Genomic DNA, 25,288 nt, shown 5'->3' on the forward strand with positions numbered 1-25,288 from the left:
ACTTTATCATCCAGATTTGTAGAAATTTGTTTAATAAATGTATCTTCACTTGACTCAGCAACATGAAGGCAAAGAAGCTGTTGTTCATCTCTTCATGATTATTGCATCTTTAGGTGTAATACAGGTGTCTGGTTGCTAGAAAGATGGCATACATTTGTTGAATTACATGAATGAATATGATTGTTTTGAAAAATTAAAATGCAGAGTTATGTTTCTGCATGCATATGGGAAAATTTTATGGCTGTTTTGAATTATCTTAATCTCTGTATCGGGTGGAATATATTCTTGAATAAAACTATGAGCAAGCAGCTTGAAGATATGAAAATACATAGGTAATTTTTAGAAGAATTATTTTATGTTCAAACTGGTTATGAAATAAACTTTACCCCTCAATGCTGGATAGAGAAAATAATTGAATTATTTGAATATATCAAATTTGTATGCTAATTATTGATGATTTTGTGTATGGATGGTGGGGGGGAGGTGGAGAGAGAGAGGGAGAGGTGAAGTGAGGAAGACTGAGAAAAGAGATACTGATTTGAAAAGGTCTGGCCCCTGCCTTTGAAGGGCTGAGTTTGATGTAATGGGAAATGGATAATTACAGCACAAAATAGGGAAACTGCATCGAATGCGATCTAGGTTTTCTTGAAGTAGCCAGGAAAGCTTTCGCAGATAAAGCAAATTTTGATTTTAGCGTTGAGGAGGAAGTGATCAATGGTCTTTTTGGCAGAACACGAGGAAATGAGGCTCTACATGACTAATTGATTTTCACTTCTTCATAGCTTTTCCAAAGTTGAATTCTTTGCTGAGGTATTTATAGCCCCCCGCCCCGACTGAAACCAACTTCTACTTGGTGGAATATGTCTCTCTCATCTTCTAGAATGACTGCGGAGATGACACCCTAGACTGAATGTAGCCCCTGTTTGGTTTGCTGTTAATGAGTTATGTGATCTTGGGTAAGTCACTCCTTCCAGACCTAAAGGGTTTGACTAGATAATTTCTGTTCCCTTCCAGTTCTAAGAATTTGTGAGCCTTCGGAAAAAGATGCTGGGCTCTGGTATTAAGGGGATTTGTACATTTCACTTCTGGAAAGTACTCTTCTCTATTCTGAAAGGAGTAAAAGAAACGGAGTCAGTTATTATTGCAACTACTTTGAATTTTTCTTATTTTTTAAAAAGTGAATGTTTTAGACTTTTCTGAATAAATTACGGTCGGGGGCAAGGCAGCTAACTCACGATCAGGTGTTTCCTGCCTATAAAATCTACTGGCCCTTTAAGAAAAAAGAACAGGGCAAGAGGGCGCGGCCTAGGGACTCAGGTGCCAGCTAATCCGGCTTCTTCCGGGAAAGTTGCCCTAAATCCAGTCATATGGCATCCTGGGATTTGAAGTTTCTCTTCGGGCAACTCTCTTGATGGCTCCTTACTTTTGAGGACAAGATGGACTACAACTCCCAGAGGGCTAAGCGGCAGCAGCGGGGTTTTGTACTCTCGCCGTGGCTAGGCGGCTAGTTCAAGTTGCCATAGCTGCGAGTCTGTAGAGAGCACAGTCGGTTGCGCCGCAGCGTCAGGTCAGTTGCACCTTTTGGGTCGCTGGCGGCCGTGGGAGCCGGGAGGGGCCTCGGCGATGATCCGGCTTTAAGGACCTGGGGTCCTCTTCTATCTCAGGTACCTGCCCCCAACCGCCTCCTCACCCTTTCTTTACTACTTCCCTATTCTATCTTAGAAGTTTTAGGTCCTTCTTCCACTAGTCCCAGAGGTGGGGACGCCAAAGCTGCGGAAATCTGGGTGTGGCGGTGGAAGGGTGGAGTGCGAAGGGTGGGGGGAGACAGCGTGCCAAGTGTCCCCACGCCCCTTCCTCAGCATGAGTGTTTACGGTCCGGTCGTGGTTAGGTTATCCGGGGAATTTGAACTACATAGGCCTTTTGGGGGGAGCCGGTAGTCTTGGTGCCAGCAGCTGCGAAGCCTGAGCTGTCAAGGATATTGGGCTCATTCTGGTGTTAACTTGCCTGGGATATAACGACGTTTTGTACGTGTTCTGTGGTTACAAAAGTGCTGCTTTCTGGAACGCTGTATTAGCCACCTGGCTTTCCTAGGCCATCGTGGAAGTTGGGTGTTAACAGTCCCTTACTTAAATTATTTCGTAGGAACACCTCATATTGAATGCCAGCTGCATCCTTTATTGGTTTGACGAAGCTCGGTCACTTAGGCAGATGTCTTGTAAAACCACTTTGCAGCCTTGTTCTGAGTAGGGTGTAGGGTATTTCACACATGGTCTGACACAGTGGAAGGGGTCAGTATTTGTTATTTATTTATTTTAATTCTGCAGGACTGTGCTTGGTTATAGAAATATAAGATGAGCCCCACACACAAGTTTTAAATTTTCTAGTACTCACGTTAAAGAAGTAAAAAGAACCTGGTGAAATTAATTTTAAGAATTTATTTAGCACAGTATATCCAGAACTTTTTCATTTTAACATGTAGCCAAATGAATCTTTCTGAGATATTTTACATTATAAAACAATTTTTTCAATGGCACTAAGTCTTCAAAATCTGTTACATGTTTTACATTTACAGCACGTGTCATTTGGAACCCCCCAGATTTTAAGAGCTCAGTAACCACATGTGGCTAGTGACTGCTGTATTGGCAGCATAGAGAGAAGCTTAAAACTTCAGCCATTTCACACTGGTACAGAAAAATTTGGTTGTTTGTATGACTTACCTTGGGAAGTTTGCCTCTTTGTTAGATGAGTGCATTGTGTGTGTATGTTACCCATGTCTTCTCTGTCATTGCACGACATGGGTCACTTTGAACTCTCTGACAGTTTATTTTGATTTAATTTTTGCAGAGTGCATTTTTCTTCGGTTGTTTATATATGTATTCCCAGAACTACTTCTTAAAAAAAATTTTTTTTAATCTATTTATTTGTTTGACGGAAAGAGATCACAAGTAGGCAGAGCAGCAGGCAGAGAGAAAGGGGTAAGCAGGATCCCCACTGAGCAGAGAGCCCGATGCAGGGCTCGATGCAGGGCTCGATTCCAGGACCCTGAGGTCATGACCTGAGCAGAAGGCAGAGGTTTAACTCACTGAGCCACCCAGGCGCCCCTTCCTGACTGCTTTGAAAGCAGTCACAAAGAATTGAAAATATTTCTGTCCAGAACTCTGTCTTACCACCAAAGACATTTTACTTTTACTTATTGTTTTGCAGTACTAAATGTGGGAAGAGTTGGGCAGCTTATAAAATATTTCCTTGACGTATGCTAGTAGATAGTTCATTACCGGCTTAGAAATAGAATTGGGCTCTTTTTTTTTTTTTTAAGATTTAATTAATTTATTTATTTGACAGAGAGCTCCCAAGTAGGTAGAGAGGCAGGCAGATAGAGAGAGGAGGAAGCAGGCTCCTTGTTGAGCAGAGAGCCCGATGCAGGGCTCGATCCCAGGACCCTGGGATCATTACCTGAGCCGAAGGCAGAGGTTTTAACCCACTGAGCCACCCAGGCACCTCTAGAATTGGGCTTTTAAATTCAAAAGTAACATGTTACCTTCATTGCCTGCCTTAGTGAGTTCACTCACAGATAGACGTGCTCAGGGACAGTATTTTTAGCCAGACTTGGGCTACAGTTCACACTAGGCCAGCCCAAGGGGTTACGAGGCATGAGTGGAAGTGACCAGTAAAGAGTATGCTGGCTGGATACTTGGATGTGAAGAATTCCTATGAGTTCACTGGGGCTTTTGCATGACACAAGGGACATTTTCTCTGTTGTCTGTTATGCTGTAAATTGTGCATGGTGAGGGTGAGCTTATTTTCATCCTTTATTATATATAAAAAAATTAAGGTTGTAGTTGTATCTTACCCCCTTGTTTCATTTATCTGTAGGTGGTTTGGGGAAAGCGTAGGGGCGACCAAAGATCATCTACTTGACGAGGCCTTTTGCCCTGAACCTCATGAAGAAATGATAGGAGGCAGACATATGTGCCTAAGAAGAGCACTGAGGAGAACACAGAGGAGAACAACACGGAGTTTTGGGGGTGTGCTTTGTAAGTAGGCTTTCTCCCTAAGTTTCTGAGTTAACAGATTTTCACACAGGGTTGCTAAGAGATGGACTTTTGGGGGGCAAGAAACTCCTTTCTAACCTGCAGTATAAAGATAGGATGGTTGTGAAAGGGGTGAACAAAGTTCAGATGAACAAACAGATTTGATGTTACAAAAATTCAGGGCAACAAACCAGATAACTTAAAAGCAACAATGATGTAACTGTTTCTGTTAGACAAGTATTTGAGAACCTATTTTGTCCCAAGCAATGTTTTAAGCACCTTTTACCTGTTATTGATATAATACTTTAATTCTTATTTTCATTTTGCAATTGAGGCAGTGGAGGTTCAGATAGATTTTTTTTTTACTTGCTTGCTATCTGGAGCCAAAACAGTGGTCTTTTCCCCAGATCTTTTGACAAATCCCAGCCCTGCCCCCTGCAAAGAGGCTGCATTGATGTTTATGATTGTTCTCTAATCAGATTTGATTTACAGTTAACATTTTTAGATTAGATATACTATATAAGCTGTGTTTACTGTTACTTATCTCTTTATATGTTCAAAGGGGTCTATTAGCCTTTTTTTCTTTAAAGATTTATTTATTATTTGGGGGGGTGGGGCTAAGGGAGAGGGACAGAGAGAATCTTAGGCACACTCTTTATTAACCATGGAGCCTGATGCAGGGCTCGATCCCACAACCTTGAGATCATAATCTGAGCTGAAACCAACAGTGGGATGCTCAATCGACTGAGCCAGCCAGGAGCCCTAATATTTTCATATTGCATTTTGATAAAGGGCCCTTCAATATAGAGGGGAGATGCATTGGGACCTTGCAATAACACCATGTACAAGATCTATGTTGTACAAAATTCTTAGAATTAAGGAATTTTAGAGAGGTGGAGGGGCCTGATTAGAATAATCTAGCCCAGAAGTTCTGAACTGCTGTCTTGATACATCTGGGAATAATATGAAAATAATCTAGGGTTCATTGTTATCTGTCTAATATTGTCACTAGTTTGATTCTCTTATGAAATGTTTCCAGTCTGTTCATACTATTTTATAGTGTGTTTTTCTTTCTTGTTAATGCATTACATGTTAGCACATAAATTTCTATCTTGTCTGTTTTAACTGCTACCAGTCTCAACGACTGGATCCATTTAATGTATTATTTGTTTTTTCTTGTTTATTTATTTATTTATTCTCTTTACTAATTCTGCAGTGAAATTATGCACACACCTACATGTAAGATGTATACATTCATCTGCTTTTATTTTTTTGGAATAATATTTATTATAAAATCTCTGAGTCAAAACATACATATTACTTATTTTTGTCTTGTCAGTTGTCTTCCAGAAAAGTTAGTCTATGTTATTTATTTATAAAAGATTTTATATATCAGTAGTGAAGTGACCAACCTACGCAGTAGTCCTCATCAAGTGAATCCCAAATAGAAATTAAAAGCACACACACAAAAAGATTTTATTTATTTGAGAGAGAGCGTGTGCATGCACACACACACACACACACAGGAGGGACAGGAATGGGCAGAGGGAGAGGGAGAAGCAGGCTTCCAACTGAACAGGGAGCCCATGCAGGGCTGGATCCCAGGACTCTGAGATCATGACCCAAGCTGAAGGTAGACGCTTAACCAACTGAGCCACTCAGGTGCCCTAAAAAATTATTCTAGTTAATACTCTTAAAGCAAGGTGTACCCATGTCAAAGCTTTTTTTCATCTGCACAAAACAGAGAAACAAGAAAATGATTTTATCATTTTAATTTGCAATTGTTAGGGAAATAAAGTACGTTATATGTTAGGGCTGTGTATGTTCTGTGAATAGCCTGTTTACATATCCTTTCGTATCCTTTACTACTGCACTGTTTTTTTTTTCCCATTTTTTAAAAGAGATGATTAATCCCTTCATTTTCATATATTGCAAATATTTTTCTGTGTTTGTCCTTTAGATTTTTAACCTTGTTTCTGGTATCTTGTTATTAATTGTTACCAGTGATCCTAAGAGACTGATCAGGCCTTTCTCAGATATGCACACCTCCCTGAAATTCTTATGACTCTTAACATAGATCTGTACAATGCTGGTGCTCCGAGTGTTTGGGAGATGGGAGTATTTGTAGTTACATGAATCCAGTTAGCTGATGAACATTTAGAGTCTACCCTGTGCATCAAATTTGCCATGTAAATGCTCATGACTGAATGAGTGAGTGCTCATGGACAAATGAGCTTAGAGGTGAATGGAGGGATGAATTAAAGTAAGTAAGCCCTGAACTAGGCTTTTCTGAATGAAGAGAGATGTCACTGAAGAAGTGACCTATGATTAGTATTTATTTATTTACTTGGTTGTCAAATGATCCATTATTGAAATATTTCCCTTTGAAGTTCTTTTTTTTTTTTTTTTAAAGATCTTATTTATGTATTTGACAGAGAGAGAGATCACAAGTAGGCAGAGGGGCAGACAGAGAGAGGGGGAAGCAGGCTCCCCGCTAAGCAGAGCCCTGAGATCATGACCTGAACTGAAGGCAGAGGCTTAACCCACTGAACCACCCAGGCCCCCCTCCTCTGTAGTTTTTAAATAGTTGGGCATTCCACTGCACTGCCTGTTGATGTCATCTATGATGTCATGAGGGTGCCAGCCGTCAACATTGCAGCTCACAGATTGGACAGTCCCTAGGATCTCTTTAATGGTTCCAGAGAGTTCTCTGGCTAAAGATCTGTGACAGATCTTTTAGACAATGTTGACAGTCTCATCAAAAGTAATATGTCCACTGTGGTTAATGTTTTTCTGTTTCTTTCTCTTGGTGATTCCTTGAGGGTTTTGATAATCAGGGCAGAGACAGAAGGTCCTACTTAATTCAGACCCCAAGGGCCCATCTTCCGGGGCCAGGGCAGACATGGTTCCACACCAGTGCACATCAGGTACACGAGTTTGATCTTATTGGAGTCAAACCTAGATGGCATGGTGGAAATGGCTAGTGTTGGATGAACTTGGATTTAGGATGACTGAAGGCAGTTGCACCTTGGCCTCCTCTGACCCAAACACTAAAAGCCCTATGATAGTTTTTTAAAGGAAGAAGAGATAGGCAAATTTTATAGATCATAGAAAGAAAGAAAAAGCTTGATGGTGGGAGAGTGAAGGCTTTAAAATGGCAAAATAGGTTTACCTGTGAGCAGTGATTGGTACATTGAAGCAGTACTGAGAATGGACCCAGATGATAAAGAGCCTAAATAATTGGGAGTTTAGAGCTCCACAGTACAGATAAATAAAAATTGAGAAATGCAGGTAGCTGCAAATGACAATGATAAACTAAAGTGATTTGTAGTAAGTCAAGGGAACTCTCTAAATTTGATTCACTTATAAGTTTTAATACATGTATTCAAGTCAATTTGAAATGTTTGTCCTTGTTTACTTTAAACAGACACATTATCAAGTATTCATATTTACACTGTTTTTTCAGTTCAATACATATTGTCTGAAGGCTTAAGATAATTTAGGCCATTTACCACTAGAATTATTTCATGTAGCTGTTATTTAATTAGTACATGCTATTTGTGAAGTCCTGTTCTTTGAAATTTGTCTCTGGATTAATTAGGGTAATAAAGACAATTTAATTGTAAATTCATTTAAAAATGTTCCAACTACATGCCCAGCACTATGAAAGGTATTGAAACACAACCATGAACAAAGTAAATAGAGTCTCTGATGAAATTTAGAGTCTACTGAGGGAACAGACCAGTAAACAGCCAGGTAGCAGTCCATGGGCTGAGATGAAGTTGTATTCACTGTGGGCACTTGGCCCAGAGTTGGGACAGGGCAGTGAAGGAAAGCTTTTTAAGGGAAGTTTCCTGTAAACTGAGATTTGAAGGAAAAAGTAAGAGTTAGTAAGGGAAGGGAGTGAAAAGAAGGTTCTAGGCTATGAATCCGGCAGGGAAATGAGTATGCCATATTTGTTATACTTGAGGAATTGAAGGAAAATTCCATGACATAAACAGTTACAGTAAGGACATATTTAATAAATGTCTTCTTATGATTATAGAGCTATAAGAATGTTAAGGATGGAAAGATCCCTTCTGCCTGGAGATGGAAGGCTTCACTGAGACTGTATTATTTGTGCTATGCCTGGAAAGATGAGTGAAATTTCATTAAGTGGCAATAGTACACAGCAGAAGGTGTTCTAGACAGAACTCACAATATTAGGGAGGGAGGGAAGTGATAGGAGAATAGTTGGGATCAAGAGCTGAACGCAGACCTTATGTTTTCTATGGTTCTTTTGTTGGAGAGGAGGGTGGCTAGGGGAGGGTCTTGAATTCCTGATTCAGGAACTTAGACTCAATCTTACATGGGCAGTGATGTGTCCTTGAGAGTTGGAAATGCTAGAAAAAGACTCACAGTTAGAGAAACCATTTTGGTGGCTAGGACTGAGTTGAGAAAAGTCCAAATGATGATTGGTTGCAGTGGCAATGAGAAGGGATAAATAGGAATGTGGGCATTGGAGAAATGTTCAAGACTCAGCCTTGTCACGGGAGCTATATATAAACTTGGAGACTCATACTTAGCTTCTTTAAGCCTCTTATGTATATATTGTGATGACAATAGTACTTTGTAAGGTTATTGTCACATGATAAGCTGTTATGTGAAAGCCTTATTCAGCATTAATATTTCAACTTTTTTTTTTTTTTTTTCCTGAAGGGTTTTGAAATTGAGGTTTTTAACCAGGGTCTACTTCTATGTACCCAGAGTAATTTAACTTTTAAATGTAATTGGTATTCAGTGATACTGTAGTACATTTCATTATAATTGGATTCCTTTCTAACCCTATAGGTTTTAACATTTTTATTCATGCTTTTAAAAACATTCCGAGAAACAGTTCATGGTTCAAGTTAAACTTAAGAACTCCAATGACCTTTTTAAAATAAATTTTCTAAGTGTGTGTTTTTTTAATATTTTGGAAAGAATATACAAATCATTCTATTTATCCACTTCTAAAACTCTAGAGTAAACATATCCATAAGTACAATAGAAATATATTCCATTTTTTTTTCATCATAAAAGAGTTAAAGGAAAGATCTAAAGATGCAAAGTAAAAGAATAATGGGACAAGAGAGAAGTCTGGGTATTGAGAGTGGCAGAAAAAGAGAAACAGAAAATATGTATACACCATGAAGAGAATATCTTTTTTTAAAGTTTAAGTTTTTAGGGTATGGTTTCTAAAAAAATAGGTACACTTTTCTTCCTGAAATGTGTTGTAAATATTCTTAACAAGAGGAAGGATTATTTGAAAGACATCTTAAAATAGCAGTAGTAAGTTGGGTTTACAGCACCTTTTTAGTACTTTATTATCTTATATTCATCATATTAACCTTTAAACAACTACATATGAAATATTCTGGCCCTAGGTGCATTTCTTGGAGCGAGAGGGTGGGTCATAAGAAATATGGTAGGGGAAGACAAAGAAAACATTTCAGCGATTGGGCAGTGTATTTGGAATTTACATAGTTTTTTAATATATAGGATGCAGTGCAAAAAGCACTAGTTTAGAGACAGAACATGTGGATTCCATTTCTGTTATTGCAGCCTTTTAGCAGAGTCCTCACAGACAAGTATTTTACTCAAAGCTTTGTTTTTCTAAAGACAGCAAAAGCAATGGGTTGTAATTGTACCAACTTTACTGGATTGAAATGGAGATCAAGAGAGAAAAGACTAATGAAAAGGCTTTGTAAGCCATAGAGCAATATGCAAATTTAAGGTATAAATAGCAATAAATATTTTCTTAAAATTTTTAGTGTTGTTTTGTTCACTAGGAAAGTCAAGAGGAGTTTCTTTTTATACTTTATTTTAAAGATTTTAATGTATTTATTTGTCAGAGAGCACAAGCAGGGGGAGTGATAGGCAGAAACAGGCAGAGGCAGCTGCCTGCCACTCTGCCTGCTTGTGAGCACTGTCTCTCTCTCTCTCTCTCTGACAAATGAATAAATAAAATCTTAAAAAAAAAAAAAAAAAAGAAAGAAAAGAAACAGGCAGAGGCAGAAGCAGGCTGCCCCCTGAGCAAGGAGCCCTTTATGGTACCCTGAGACCTCAGCTGAAGGCAGCCACTTAACCTACACTGAGGCGTCCCTCTTTCTATACTTTAAAAACAAGGAGGAAGAGAACAAGTGTACTTCGTAATATAGTTAAGAAATTGCTTATTCCTTTTTAATGTTTTACAGAGAACAAATATCTCCAACTGCTATTATGGTAGTTTAGAATTTTTTCTCAAAAATTACTAGCTTTTCACTTGTTTTATCAATTGCTTATATTTACTTTCTGAATCCTAAGTTGAATCTGTCCTTTCTTTCTTCTACCATTAGAAGACAGCCTGAAACCAACCTGTTTTCTCATGGAGAGTAGGCTTAAGAGGAAACTTCAGGAAATTAACCATCTTCTGAACCAAATCAAATGATTTATTTGTATTATGTATTTTTCAGTTAGCTTTTACTGCATAACAGATCAAACCTTGGAGGCATACAACAATACATGTTGATTGCTTGTGTGATGGGTTAGCTAAATTGTCTGCTTCTCATCCCTAGACTCACTAATTTTGTCTGTGTTCGGCCGGCTGATCTGTTGATCTAAGCTGGAAGCCACTGGGCAACCGTGGATCCCATACCTTCCAACAGCATAGCCTGAGCACATCCTCATGGTGATGGGAGAATGGCAGGAGGCTGGTAACTCCATGGGCAGATAACTCCATCTATTGTAGGAAGGCAGTGTGTACAGGGAGGGTTGAAGAATGAGAGCCAAATTATGCACTGTAGTACACTTTTGTTCTGAAAGTACTTTCTGATCTATACAGTAGGGAAACATTCTAAGTGGGAAAACATTCTAAGTAGTTTTAATCCTTCTGCTCAGTAGTAGTATATCCTTCTGGTTTTATAGTCTACAGGGATGGCTAATATCAAAGTCCTATTATCCACTTTTTCTTCTTGTTTGTAGAGGAAAGCATTAGCTTTTGAGCATTTAACCTTGATTCATTCTTCATGATCAAATTGCTCATTTTTAACTGGGGAAGACTGGTAAACTTCCTTTGTCTTGGTTCTTTACCTAAAATAAAGTTGCAAGCTCAGCTGCTAAGTGGGGCCAGTCACGTAGTGCACCGTGCGAAGCTGGTCCAGTGGGGACTGGGGAAAACAGGAAGGTGGGTTCCTGACTCTAGAGCAGGTACTAAGTCCATGTTGCCATGAGAAGTTACCTCCCAGTGTTGCTACATCTCTGAATTTTTTTAAGAGAAGCTGGAAATTGGAATTCTAATGTGAAATCTCTTTGTTTTCAAATTAAATCTTTAAAAAAAAAATTAAAGCTTCAAAGTTACACAGTGAGCGTTATTTTTAAGTACATGTTGGTTGCCTAGATTTGGTATTAGTCTTCCAATTTTCATCCTCCAATGTAAACAAGATGGTGTCAGAAACTTGGGTATGCTAGTGCCATCTTTGTCCATGCTGTTATGCTGTTATCTTGCCCAGTCTGAAGCAGTTTGGACAATTAGTAGAGGTCATCTGTACCCCCAGAGAACTTCATTCTTATCTGCTTTTTTGGGAATATTGTAATTTTTTTTTTTTTTTTTTTTTTTTTTTTTTTGGTTGGCAAATAAATGTAGGAGCGCAAATCTAGGGTTTAGTTGAAAGTAATAAATCCATCTTGGGTTTGTTAGCATCCTTTTTTCTGTAATTTTTTTTTTTCTTGAGTGTTCATTTGTTGTTTTTTATATTGACATGTTTTACTTTCTATTTAATTTTATCAACTACTTCATTTATTTTAGAAGTGTGTGGGTGTATAAATCTAAAATATCTGTAGCATTCTGGTTGTGAAACAGGGAGGGGGTTATTAAGTAACTTTATTTTCTTTTAAAACAGCACTGATTTTTTATCAACTGGCACATACATAATTATCTGAGCAGCTACTAGTTTTTTTTCTCCATGTCTAAATAAGCTGTCAATTTGTATGCTGCATTGCCGTTTCTCAGAACACCCCTGCTCCCTGCTGGTTGGGCACTGGTTCCTGGGACTCTGTACTTGAACCCAGAGATATTGGAGTAAAGGGAGCAAAATGTAGCCGGGGGGCTAAGCCTGCCTGGCTTCACCCATGGAGTAGAAGAGTGTGGAAGTGTGTGTGTGTGAGAGAGGAAAAGCATGACAGCAACAGGAGTAAGTGGAATATACAGAAAAGAATCAGACCGTGTGTGTGTGTGTGTGTGTGTGTGTGTGTGTGTGTGTGTGTGTAAGTGTTAATTTTCTAAAAAGTTCTTAACTGGGGATGATTTAAACAACCCAACCCCTCCTTACTCCTGCCCCCAGGACATTTATGAATATCTGGAGACAGTTAAATTTACGCACTGGTGAAAGGATTTGAGAGCTTTGTTTATTTGTACCTTCTTTAGTTCCTTTAAAAAAAAAATACATATATATATATATATATTTTAAGATTTTATTTATTTATCTGACAGAGATCACAAGTAGGCAGAGAGGCAGGCAGAGAGAGAGAGAGAGAGGAGGAAGCAGGCTCCCTGCAGAGCAGAGAGCACGATGTGGGGCTTGATCCCAGGACCCTGGGATCATGACCTGAGCCGAAGGCAGAGGCTTTAACCCACTGAGCCACCCGGGTGCCCCTAAAAAAATTTTTTTAAAAATATTTTTTGTTTATTTAATTGACAGAGAGCAGAGCGAGTAAGAGAGCATGACTGTGGGGAGGTAAAGAGAGGAAGAAGCAGACTCCCCACTGAGCAGGGAGCCCAATAAGGGGCTCCATCCCAGAACCCTAGGATCATGACCTGAGCCAAAGGCAGATGCTTAACCCACTGAGCCACCCAGGCACCCCATAGTTCCTTTGAGACAGATGGTTTTTAACTGGATCCAGTTTCCTTCTCATCTGTCAAAGTTTTATTCATCCTTCCAGATGAGTGAAAGGATCCTGACCCAACTCCCCTGGCATTTTGTTATATTACTTAGCTCACCATGTATAGTACTTTCATAAGCCTTTTTCTCCCATCAAGGACTGTGGTTTTTTAAATTTACTTTCATCTTCCATTTCTAATGTGGTGACAATTGAGTAAATGATGAATACTTGAATCTATTGCATCTCTTTGATTCTGTTTCCTAATGTCTTACATTATCTATTGACTTAATAGAGAACTGGCTGATGGACTAGATTGTTAATTTTGATCTTAAATTAACTTACCGAAAGCTTTTGAGAGTTTGAAGTTACAGAGGAGCACTGGTGTAAAGAAGACAGGTACAATTGATAATTGTACATGGTAACCTTGGCTGGCTTATTAATTTTTTCTCTTGAAGGAGAGAATAAAGCTCTCAAGTCCTACAGCTATTGAAACAGTGAGAAATGCTTTCTAAAATTTGAACTTGGTTAGCGATTAAGCTTAAAATCCACTTCCCATCTTCCCCCATCATTACCTTGAACATGGGGGACATTTGCCTTGGACAGGGACAGCTGAGGCACTTGAAGGCCACAGAAGCAATCATCTACTTAACATGCAGTAGTCAGCCTTTGTGAAATATCACCCCTGATGCTGGGTGCTTATCTTTTATGGAACAGCTTGCAAATCCTAATTGTTTTAAACTGGCTCTGAGGAAAAGAGACTTGAGAATCAATAAATTATAGCTCTCATACATACAAACGTGCATCATTATAATGAAGACAGTCTGACGGCTCTTTAGGTCAAATAACAAAAGAAGTGGACTTGAGTTTGTAAAGACTCCCCACCAGTCCTCCTGCAGGGTTGAACGTAGTTGCACTCTCTGGTCTGTTCAGGTTTGCATATGGACATTTGTTTTTGATGGATCCTCAGTGGGAGTGAATTGATGAGGGTTCATTACTTGCTCTGGTGGCTGTCTGTCTTCTTTATAAGGTTCATTAAGACAGAAGCAACAATATTTATGCCTTTAAATACTGATGTGTTGGGAACAGCTAAATAAACTACTCTAAGAATTGTACCATCTGGTTTCAGACTAACCGCTTTCTCTAAGACTCCGGAGACTTTCACCCAAGGTCACCCATCTTAGTCCTTTCTAGAGTCTTGGAAAAACCTCAGCATTTGAAAAGCAGACAGCATGAATGTTATCATCTTCTCATCAAAGAGAAATTTTATTGTACCAGTAGGTGGTAGTAAGCTGCAGAGAACATTACTGCTTTTTCTTCAGTTGAAGGAAATGCCTTTCTCACCTTTAACCAGGATTTAGATGCTTCCACTCGTTTAAATTGTTCTTAAATAAATAAACAGTTGTTGAAAGAGTTCTTCAGGCAGTCTTCAATTTTAGCAACTCCTTTTTTCCTTTTTTTCTGTCAACATATGTCATGCTCAAATTCATGATGTTGAGAACAGAGTTCTAATCCAACTGAACTTTCTTCTTTTAAATCGTTAACCATAGTGATAGATTTTTCTTGAGCATACAGTGATGTTTTCTACTCGTCTTAGTAATTTCTCTTTGGGCTTCAAATTGTAATTGTGATTAAATATCATTCTCAACCCATTTTTAATTTGTTTCTCAAAGCAGAATTTGATTGCATAAGCTATGTCAGTGCACATTAGTATACTTTCACATAATCCTTCAACTTTTAAGTTTGTTCCAGTATTTAGAATGTTTAAGAAAGTCAGTTTTTGAATCTAATGACTGTTCTTCAGCAAAATTGCAAAGATAAAATCATACATGATTAAACAATATTATTTTTTTAGCTTATAAACTCATGATACATGGTTTCTTTCGTCATGGAACAGTAGACACTGACATCGTGAGCCCATTTCTTTAGCTTATCAGTTGATTAGGACTAATGACATGACCCCACATAGATAGGTGTGAGGGGACTCAGTAGTTGATCAAGAAAGTTGCTTGGGAGAAGGAAACAATTATCAACAAAAAGGGAGTTCTGAATACAGCTTTTATTTAAACACATTTTCCAGGCTGTCATCCTGTTATTAATCTGTTATCTCTACAGGTTATGTTTATATTTTTTTTCTTTTAAGTATATATTATATTTTTCTTTTTGATTATACAGTCATCGTGGAAAATTCAGGAAAGGTAGAAAAATCAGGAAGGATAGGAATGTTTGAAAACATAGAAATTGACTATAAATGCTAGATAGTAAATATACTTTTGGTTTATTTTCTTACCCTTTTGTTGTTGCCTTTTCCTGCTCCTTTAAATTTGTTTACTGATAATTTATATTCATGTATAGCCTGCATATGATGTTTATTACAAAACTCATACTTTTGTCTTTGTGTTGCTATAAAATGTCTCCAGAAATAGACTTTTTTGTGTCTGTACGCTGTTTCATTGCATTAGAGTTACTGTATTTTAACCATTCTTTTATAATTTGAAATTTAAGTTTTTATTTTATCTCTATTATAACTTCTCAGTAAATATCCTTACATATAAATTCGGTATGTATTCAGATGATTTTGTTAGGGGAAATTTTTGGAAGTCTAGTTAGTTAGGTGATACATACAAACTACCCTTGATACATACTGCCTGCTTATATCAGACAAGTTTATATCAATTTACACATTCCCATTAGGACAGTAGAGGAGTGCTCTTTCCCTGACAACCTGGCTAACCATAGATATTATTATTTAACAGGAAACAACTTAATAGGCTAGAAAAGCATCTCATTGTTTAATTTACATTTTAGGTTAATTAGGTAGAACAGTTTTTTTATAGCCATGCATAGTGTTTACTTATGTGACCACTCTCAATAAACTTTTATCAACATGGAATAAATCTAGTGCTCTGGGTACAATTTCACTGGGGAGGAGATTTTCAGAAGCCTGGTCAATTTTTATTAATGGCACTGATAGTAGGATATTCAATATTTTTAAAATTAATTTTTAAAATTGTAATCTAAAATAAAATAGTCTTAATGGAATGAAGTGTGTATAATTGGCACTTACTGCATTGTGCTTTTTTTTTTTTTTTTTTTTTTAGTCAGTTATATTAAGGGGCTCTTCGGAACTACTTTAATGGCTCTCCATATATTCATTCCAGGTTCTTATTATGTGGCTGGCACGAGCCTCTTGCCAATTCTAGTAGCTGCTCTTTTCTCTTGTGTTTATCTCTCCCTCCTTCAGCTCTGTGTCTGGGGAGTGGTGGTGCTGGCTGATGAGACATGGCATCTTTTGATAAGGTTGGATTTCTGCCACCACAGCTGCCTTCTGAATTGTGACACTTAGGGTGGGTGCTCTCTCAGCTTTGAGGGTCACGTTTGACCTAGTGAGTTGTCAATAGTAGTTGGAATAAGTGCTCAATTTTTATCAACAATGAAAATGATCTAATTTCTGTTTTTTTAATGGGTTTTTAATGTTTCTTCAACATTTATGACACTTATGTATAATTAAGGTGCTTAGATGGTTGCTGAATGTTTCATATTTTGTATTAAAAAAAGCCATCAGAATTCTCAGATCGTTTTCATCTTACATCTTGATATCTTTACAGGAGTTCCATCAGATGCAGGAGTTTGAACATCTTTTGTTGCTCAGAGTAATTGAAAGTAATAGCCGAAGACTTTGTGTGTGTGTACCAGTGAAATTCATGCTGGAAAGTGTGATTTTATCTTATTAAAAATATGTAATCCCTAGTAGGGGTAAGTGAGAGGTCTTTCTTTTTGTATTGTGTGACAATTACACATAATTTAGTTCAGTTCTTTAGTTAATGCTGCTAAGTTTTACTGTTTTCAAGTTAAATTCAGATACCTCATGTTTTCACTTGTTAATAGTTACCAGCTGATTATAAAGTGTGTTACTTAAGAAAGACTGTGAGGTACATTCACCTGCAGTAAAAGTATATATTGGAGAGTTAAACACAAAATCATGCTAGTGATTGTCCCTGATGTGAGGCAGGAATACTACTGGGTGGAGGGTGGGGTGAAAATGTATTAAGACTTTATTTATAATGTTCTAAATATTTTATTAAAAATATTAGAAGGATACATGTCAGAATCGGAAATAATAACTATATATATTTTAAATTTTGTTAGGTGGCATACGGTGCAATATTGGTTTCTGGAGTAGAGTTCAGTGATTCATCAGTTATATACAACACCCATTGCTCATAACAACAGGTGTCCTCTTTGATACCCATCATCTGTCTGGCCCGTCCCCCATCCACCTCCTTCCATCAACCTTCAATTTCAGTTCTCTATTGTTAAGAGTCACTTGCGGCTTCTTCTTCTTCTTTTAAAAATTAGTTTCAGTGATAGAATTTAATGATTCATGAGTTGCATATAACACCCAGTGCTCATTACATCAAGTGCCCTCCTTAATGCCCATCACACAATTATACCTTCCAGGACCCACCTCTGCTCCAGCAACCTTCAGTTTGTTTCCTAAAGTTCGGTGCCCCTTATGGTTTGCCTCCCTCTCAATTTTCATCTTGTTTTATTTTTCCTTCCCTTCCTCTATGTTCATCTATTTTGTTAAGTTCCACATATAAGTGAAATCATACAATATTTGCCTTTCTGTGACTTATTTCACTTATCATAATACCCTTTAGTTCCATCCATGTTGTTGCAAATGACAAGATTTCAGTCTTTTTAATGTCTGAGTAATATTCCAGTGTGTGTTTGTGTGCGTGTGTATGCACATACAAATATATAATCACACACACACCGCATCTTCTTTATTCATTCATCTGATCATAGACATCTGGGCTCTTTCCATAGTGTAGCTGTTGTGGACATTGCTGCTATAAACACTGCAGTGCAGGTGCCCCTTTGAATCACCATGTTTATATCCTTTAAATAAATACCTGGTAGTGCAGTTTTTGGGTCGTAGGGTAGCTCTATTTTCAGCTTTTTGAGGAACCCCCATACTGTTTTCCAGAGTGGCTGCACCAGTTTGCATTCCTACCAGCCGTGTAAGAGGGTTCCCCTTCTGCATTCTTGCCAACATCTGTTGTTTCCTGACTTGTTAAGTTTAGCCATTCTGACTGGTGTGGGGTGGTATCTCATTGTGGTTTTGATTTGTCTTTCCCTGATGCTGAGTATTTTTTCAAGTGTCTGTTGGCCATTTGTATGTTATCTTTGGAGAAATGCCTGTTCATGTCTTCTGCCCATTTCTTGAGTGGATTATTTCTTGAGTGTTCTTTGGGTGTTGAGTTTGATAAGACATTTGCAAATATCTTCTTCCATTCTGTCAGTAATCTTTTGTTTTGTTGACTGTTTTCTTTGCTGTGCAAAAGCTTTTTATCTTTTTTTTAATTTAATTTAAATACTTTTTTAAATTAATCATTTTTTTAAATTTATTTTCAGCATAACAGTATTCATTGTTTTTGTACCACACCCGGTGCTCCATGCAATCCGTGCCCTCTCTAATACCCACCACCTGGTTCCCCCAACCTCCCACCCCCACCCCCACCTCTTCAAACCCTTCAGATTGTTTTTCAGAGTCCATAGTCTCTCATGGTTCACCTCCCCTTGCAATTTCCCCCAACTCCCTTCTCCTTACTCCCCATGTCCTCCATGCTATTTGTTATGCTCCACAAATAAGTGAAACCATATGATAATTGACTCTCTCTGCTTGACTTATTTCACTCAGCATAATCTCTTCCAGTCCCGTCCATGTTGCTACAAAAGTTGGGTATTCATCCTTTCTGATGGAGGCATAATACTCCATAGTGTATATGGACCACATCTTCCTTATCCATTCGTCCGTTGAAGGGCATCTTGGTTCTTTCCATAGTTTGGCAACCGTGGCCATTGCTGCTATAAACATTGGGGTACAGATGGCCCTTCTTTTCACTACATCTGTATCTTTGGGATCTTGATGAAATCCCAGTAGTTCATTTTTGCCTTTGTTTCCCTTGGAGACGTGTCTAGTAAGAAGTTCCTGCAGTTGAGGTCAAAGAGGTTTCTGCCTGTGTTCTCCTCTAGGATTCTGATGGATTTCTGTCTCACATTGAGGTCCTTAATCCATTTTGAGTTTATTTTTGTGTATGGTGTAAGAAATTGGTTCAGTTTCATTCTTCTGCATGTGGCTGTCCAATTTTCCCAACACCATTTGTTGGAGACTGTATTTTTTTCCATTGGAAATTCTTTCCCTCTCTGTTGAAGATTAGTTGATCGTAGAGTTGAGGGTCCATTTCTGGGTTTTCTATTCTAGTCCATTGATCTATGTGTCTGTTTTTGTGGCAGTACCATACTATCTTGGTATTCCCAGCTTTGTAATATAGCTTGAAGTTCTGAATTGTGATGCTTCCAGCTTTGGTTTTCTTTTTCAATATTTTTTTACTTTGGCCATTTGGGGTCTTTTCTGGTTCCATACAAGTTTTAGGATTGTTTGTTCCAGCTGTATTAAAAATGCTGATGGTATTTTGATAGGGATTGCATTCAATGTGTAGGTTACTTTGGGTAGCATAGATATTTTAACCATATATGTTCTTCCAGTACATGAGCATGGAATGTTTTTTCATTTCTTTGTGTCGTTTCTTTCTTAAGTGTTCTGTAGTTTTTTGTTTTGTTTTGTTTAAGATTTTATTTGTCAAAGAAGAGCACAACAGGGGGAGGAGTAGGCAGAGAGAGAAGCAGGCTCCCTGCTTAGTAAGGAGCCTGATGCAGGACTCGATCCCAGGACCCTGGGATCATGACCTCAGCTGAAGGCAGATGCTTTAGAGTTTTTAAGAGTATAGATTCTTTTACTTCTTTAGTCAGGTTTATTCCTTGGTATCTTATGGTTTTGGTGCAATTGTAGAATCCTTAATATCTCTTTCTTCTACTTCATTATTAGGGTATAGAAATGCAACTGACTCCTGTGTGTTGATTTTATATCCTGTGACTTTGCTGAATTCCTGTATCAGTTCTGGCAGTTTTGGGGGGAAGTCTTTTGGGTTTTCTACATGCAGTATCATGTCATCTGTGAAGAGTGAGAGTTTGACTTCTTCTTTACCAGTTTGTATGCCTCTGTTGTTGTTGTTGTCTGATTGTTGTGGGTAGGACTTGCAGTTCTATGTTGAATAAAATTGGTGAGAGTGGACATCACTGTCATGTTCCTGATGTGGGGGAAAGCTTTCAGTTTTTCCCTGTTGAGAATGGTAGTCACTGTGGTTTTTTTTTTTTTTTTTTTTTTGTATGTAAATTTTATGATGTTGAGGTATGTTCCTTCTATCCCTACACTGCAGAGAGTTTTTATCAGAAAATGCTGGTTCTTCTGCTTTCACTAATGGAGAATGCTGGAAAGTGTTTTAACTTAGAATAAACAATTTTAGGTCATATGGTATCAGTTTATAAGACAGACACATAGGAAGTAATTTCCTCAGTTTAAAAGGTGAACTTTATATTTAATATTTCTCCTCAAATACATTCTTTTGGACTTAAACAGTTGTGATCCAGGAAAAGCAAAGCTAAATAATTCTGGTTCATGTTTCCTGATGTGGGAGGGAACTACACTCTAGGCAGTGTAACTTTGGACTTGTGTGCAGGAGATGGGAGGCACAAAGCAGAGGAGATCGGTGCAGCAGGTGGTTGAGAGACCTGCACAGGGGACAGACAGGAGTCTGACAGCATAATCTCTAGCCCTCTCTCTGCTGTTAGAAGTTCCATTGATTCTTTTTCTGATACTGCAAAGACAGACTGTATTTCACTTAAAAAAACAAACAACCCCCCCCCCAAAACCCTAAACTTACAACAAAGGTCCTTGCTTATCTTTTTATTTAGTTTTATTTAATCTAACATTTAAAAACATAAATGCTTTCATGAATTGCTCTAGAATCTATTTATACTTAACAAATTCCCTTTATCTTTGTTTTAGATGTATGGTAATGTACTACCCAGATGCATTCAGAATAAAGGTTCAAAAAGTCCAGAGTATTCTAGATCAGTAATGAAAGTTTTCATCACACTATATGTAATAAGCCAGAAAAAATTGCCATATAAATTTATAGATTTAGGAAGATTATAACAGTGTTAAAGATTGTTAAGCCCCCATTGAGCAAAAAATGAAATTGGAATACTCCGTAAACTTCCACTTTTGATCAATGAGTGTTCTCTGATGCTTTTTCTGTTCCAAATATATTTTTTTCTTAAAATTCCGTAAAAGATTTTCTGAAACTTTTGATGTTGTCTTCTCATGAAATAATTTTCTTTTGCATTAAATCGAATATTGAGGTAAGGATGGAAAGAAAGCATATTTAGAGAATTTTCTGCTGATGAAACTATACTCAGGATGTTTGGCTTTCTGTTTTGGTGGATCAAGATGCCATCTTCTCACATAGTTGTTTTTATGGAGTTTGTACCTCTGTTATAGCATTTGTTTAATTCTGTATTTTAAATTAGGGTGCATGGGGAGGGCCTGGCTGGCTCAGTTGGTAGGGCATGGGACTCTTGATCTCAGGGTTGTGAGTTCAAGCCCCACATTGGGTGTGGAGATTACTGAAAAATAAAATCTTAAAAAAAAAAAATTAGTTAAAGTGCATAAGAGTGTTCACTATACACTGCATGGGGTTCTCTTATTTTAGGTCATTCTGCGAGTGTTGTATTTTTGTTTAAAGACACCCATATTCTTATAGCTTGGTGGAATGGACTTCAGACCAGTATTGAGACCTGCAGGTCCTACCTTAGAGAATGACTTTTTTTTCAATTGTAGTGATGCCAATCTAACCCTAACCTGTCCCTTCTATCAGCAGTGTTGTTAGTAAGATTAGGTGAGATACTATATGTGAAAGTGCTTTTCAAATTTCAGAGCATTGCCCAAAACCAAGGGATTATTGTTACTTATAACCATGACTAAAATCATATCTGAGGAATTCCTCTCTTAAAGCAGAAAAAATGAAGGAGAGAAAACTATATGGGGAAGTGACTTGTGTTTTCAAGGTACATATTTAGAAATTATGATATGCCAAAGGACTGATGTAATACTTAAAAAGATCAAAATGCAAATAGTTAATTTAATCTCTTATTTCCATGCTCTTTACTGTTTGATTGACCTTGACCTGGCTTTGTTTTAAGGATTGTGTACATCAATGGCAGAATCCTCCAGCGATTCAGACCACTTTCGCACTCGTGATCGATTGAGTCGATGGACTGCCAGGTCAACATACAGGGAATCTCTAAGTCGTCCTACGGTAGGCGTCACCAAGAAGATCAACACTATAACAAGTACTCTACAGGTTAGTTAAACTGTGGTTGCTTGTAATAGGTTTTAAGTAGTTTTGAGAAGTAGTTTTGGTCAGCCTATTAGTTTTTTTGCTGCTATAACAAATTACCATAAAACTAATTGTATAATTAAGTATTTATAATTAATTAATAATTAAAATAACAAGGTTTTTTTTTTTATAGTTCTGTACATCAAACCTGACACTGGTCTTATTGGACCCAAATCAGGGTTTAGTAGGGCTACATTCCTTTCTGGAGACACTAGGGGAGTATCTGTTCCTTGCCTTTCCCAGATTTCAGAGACTGCCCACATTTCTTGAGGCTCTCTTCCTTCATCTTCAAAGCTAGCAAGGACAGGTTGAGTCTTTATCACATCACATCACTCTTGAGTACTCTTCTGTTTCCCTCTTCTACTTTTAAGGACACTTGTGATTACCTTGGGTTCACCCAGTAATCCACGACAATCCCCCCCCCCATCTCAAGGTTCTTAACTTAAAATATGTATCAAATCTGCAAAATCCCTTTTGCCGTGTAAGGTTACATATACACAAGTTAAGGATTAGGACTTGGGCATCTTTGGGGGCCATTATTCTGCCTAACACAATCAGTAAAGATATTTGAAATATATGATAGGTTGTGGAAGTGTTTTGGGATAAGGCAACATGTGCAAATAAAATGTGTGGGAGTAAAACGAGTATGAACTACCACAGTTTAGCTTATTGTGGACATGTGCTTTTAGAGAAATTGTTCATATTTTGGCCAGGCAGATTATTCAGGAATGAACAATACTGAGATGCCATTTTTATGCAGAGGCTAACTTTTGACTGTGTTTGGAATTTTGAATGGTGGCAGTTTATATCCTCTCCATAGAAAGGACTTGGGAAATGAGGTGGGGGAAGGGTAACACAACCAAGCTGGGCAAAAGAAAAAGAGTTTTTTTCCCTACCTGTTAATCTCTTATTTTTGCTTGCCTGCATAAGCAAGGATTTTGACTTTTAATTGCTTTGGGTTAGTATGCTTAGATAAGAGGAGGCTAATTTCTGTTGGAGAGGCCATAATTTGACTTAAAACTCAAAGTCTTTATTTTTAAGCTTATGTAAACTAGCATGCCATTGGATTTTTAGAGTACAAATCCTTGTTCTTTCCCACCAAAGAGACACATTAGTAAGTATGTATTTTTGAGAGAAATACCTTCATTAATCTCTCAGTTAAAACCTGGCTCATTTGGGTGGAAACACTTTTTGTTGTGATTAGAACTAAAATTGTTTATAGCTAAAGGTTTAAGGATATTTTTTTTTCTTTTTTCCTAATCAAGTTCTGAGGTGAAGTTATAATTGAAATAACATTGATCCTAATGATTTGCTTCTCTGTACATAGTCTATTAGGTTTATTCTCTCAGGATTCCTTTTCTATAAAAAAGGTGTGAATTAGGTGCACAAATTAATAATGAAGAACCTTATTGTTGCCAACTGATTATGGAAACTTGGATAAGGATTTAAATTGTGTGCTTTAGTCAATTGTAGATGGATTTGGGTTTCTCTCTCAGTTTTGTTTTTTTTTTTTTAATACTTATTTGATTTGTAAAGTATATTAATATCTAACTTAAGTATGATATAAATTGTATCTTTTACAAATGGTTAACTTAGCTATTTGATATACTACAAGGGCTAAGAAAAACACTGGAACAATGAATAAAATCCATTTTCTTTTTTAAGGACACCAGTCGGAACCTGAGACAAGTAGACCAGATGCTTGGACAGTATCGAGAATATAGTAACGGACAGGCGGGTGCTATAGAACACGTGAGGATGTTTACATATGTTTGCCTTTTTTCTTACATATCTTTTTGGAAAGCAGTTGTTGAGAAATAGGGAGGTGAGTTTAAGAATGGAACCATTGTGAACACCTTTAGCTTTTAGATTGCTTTACTATTTTTTAGTAATTAGCTTGTCAAATGGATTGCCAGTTAGCTTATATAGATTAGATTCTGTTGAATTTGAAAGTTTAAAGTCAGAGGAAGAAGAATTTAGGACATTAGTTATACTGAGACTTACTAAATTTGGGCCACTGATACCCCTCCTGGGAGTTAAGAATTTTATGGATGGTTTATTTTAAAGTAATACATGTTCATTGATTATATAAATTTTAAAAACTCTCTTAGCCCTTGAGTTCCACTCCAAGGACATAGCAATTTGACAGTTTCTTGTATATCTTTCCTAGCAGTTTCTATGCATGTATACATATAACTACCATATTAATAATGAGAATTAATTATTTGCTTTTTAATTTATTAGTGAAAACTTAAGCAGCATTAACTAATATCAGGCACAAATTTACTTTCTCATGCTCAATATTAGATGCTTAATTGTGGCAGCAGATTTCCTTTGAATGGAGGAATTGGGAAATTATGTATTAGGTAAACTTCTGTATAGATAAACATTTAAAACGCAAAATGTAATCTGTGGCATTCAGCCTCTGTGGTATGCCTAAAGTCAAAACCACTCTTGGGATGTGGTTTTATATATGGAAAGTAAATAAAATCAACAGGTGTTTTATTTCCTTCTGAGTTAAAAGTACATAGAATACAAAGCTATTCATTAAAAATAAGACACAGGAAGCAAGAGTCTTTTCTTTAGCTTTAGGTCTATTCCTTAGTCTGGTCTACAGTCTATTCCTCGTTTCCCCAAATTCTTGTTCTTTTAAAACAGTTGATTCTCAATGATTTTTCCCTGCAGCATACTAGAAGGGTATGTCATTCATTGCCTTATGTAATACTTACTCATTAGAACAATGATTTTTACCCTGCCACCTGTAAATTACCTGGGGTGATATCTGCCATAATCTATGGGATTACGTATAAATTGGAAAGAATATTTCTCACAAATGATTCTGATGGGCTCTTCAGTGAAAATTGCTTTCTTAACATTAAACTGCTATGGAATTTATCCTACCCAAAAAGGAGGGTTTTTGTTATTTATTTGTTTATTTATTTTTTAAAATCTGTGTATGTTTAGGGAGGGACCCTGGAGAGTGATTTCTTTTTTTGTTTCCTTAATCTTTTGGTGGCTATGCTGTAACTCATACCAGTCTTGCTATAGAACCTGCTGGTTTTTTTTTTTTTTTT

General features: G+C 37.3%; 1 protein-coding gene across 3 annotated transcripts in view; it reads left to right on the forward strand.

Moving 5' to 3' along the window:
* The first annotated feature begins 3,914 nt into the window (after positions 1-3,914).
* Positions 3,915-25,288, forward strand: part of LOC111148569 (centrosomal protein 128) — a 395,466-nt gene continuing 374,092 nt past the window's right edge. For all 3 annotated transcript variants that reach the window (XM_022505239.1, XM_022505241.1, XM_022505240.1), the window contains exons 1-3: positions 3,915-4,035; positions 22,018-22,178; positions 23,880-23,966. In XM_022505239.1, the coding sequence (XP_022360947.1) occupies positions 22,032-22,178; positions 23,880-23,966 (234 nt within the window). In that variant the 5' untranslated portion in view covers positions 3,915-4,035; positions 22,018-22,031. The remainder of the gene's footprint in view (positions 4,036-22,017; positions 22,179-23,879; positions 23,967-25,288) is intronic.

Source organism: Enhydra lutris, unplaced genomic scaffold (genome assembly GCF_002288905.1).
Source record: "Enhydra lutris kenyoni isolate GAN:26980312 unplaced genomic scaffold, ASM228890v2 scaffoldscaffold20, whole genome shotgun sequence".
NCBI classification, from domain to species: domain Eukaryota; kingdom Metazoa; phylum Chordata; class Mammalia; order Carnivora; family Mustelidae; genus Enhydra; species Enhydra lutris.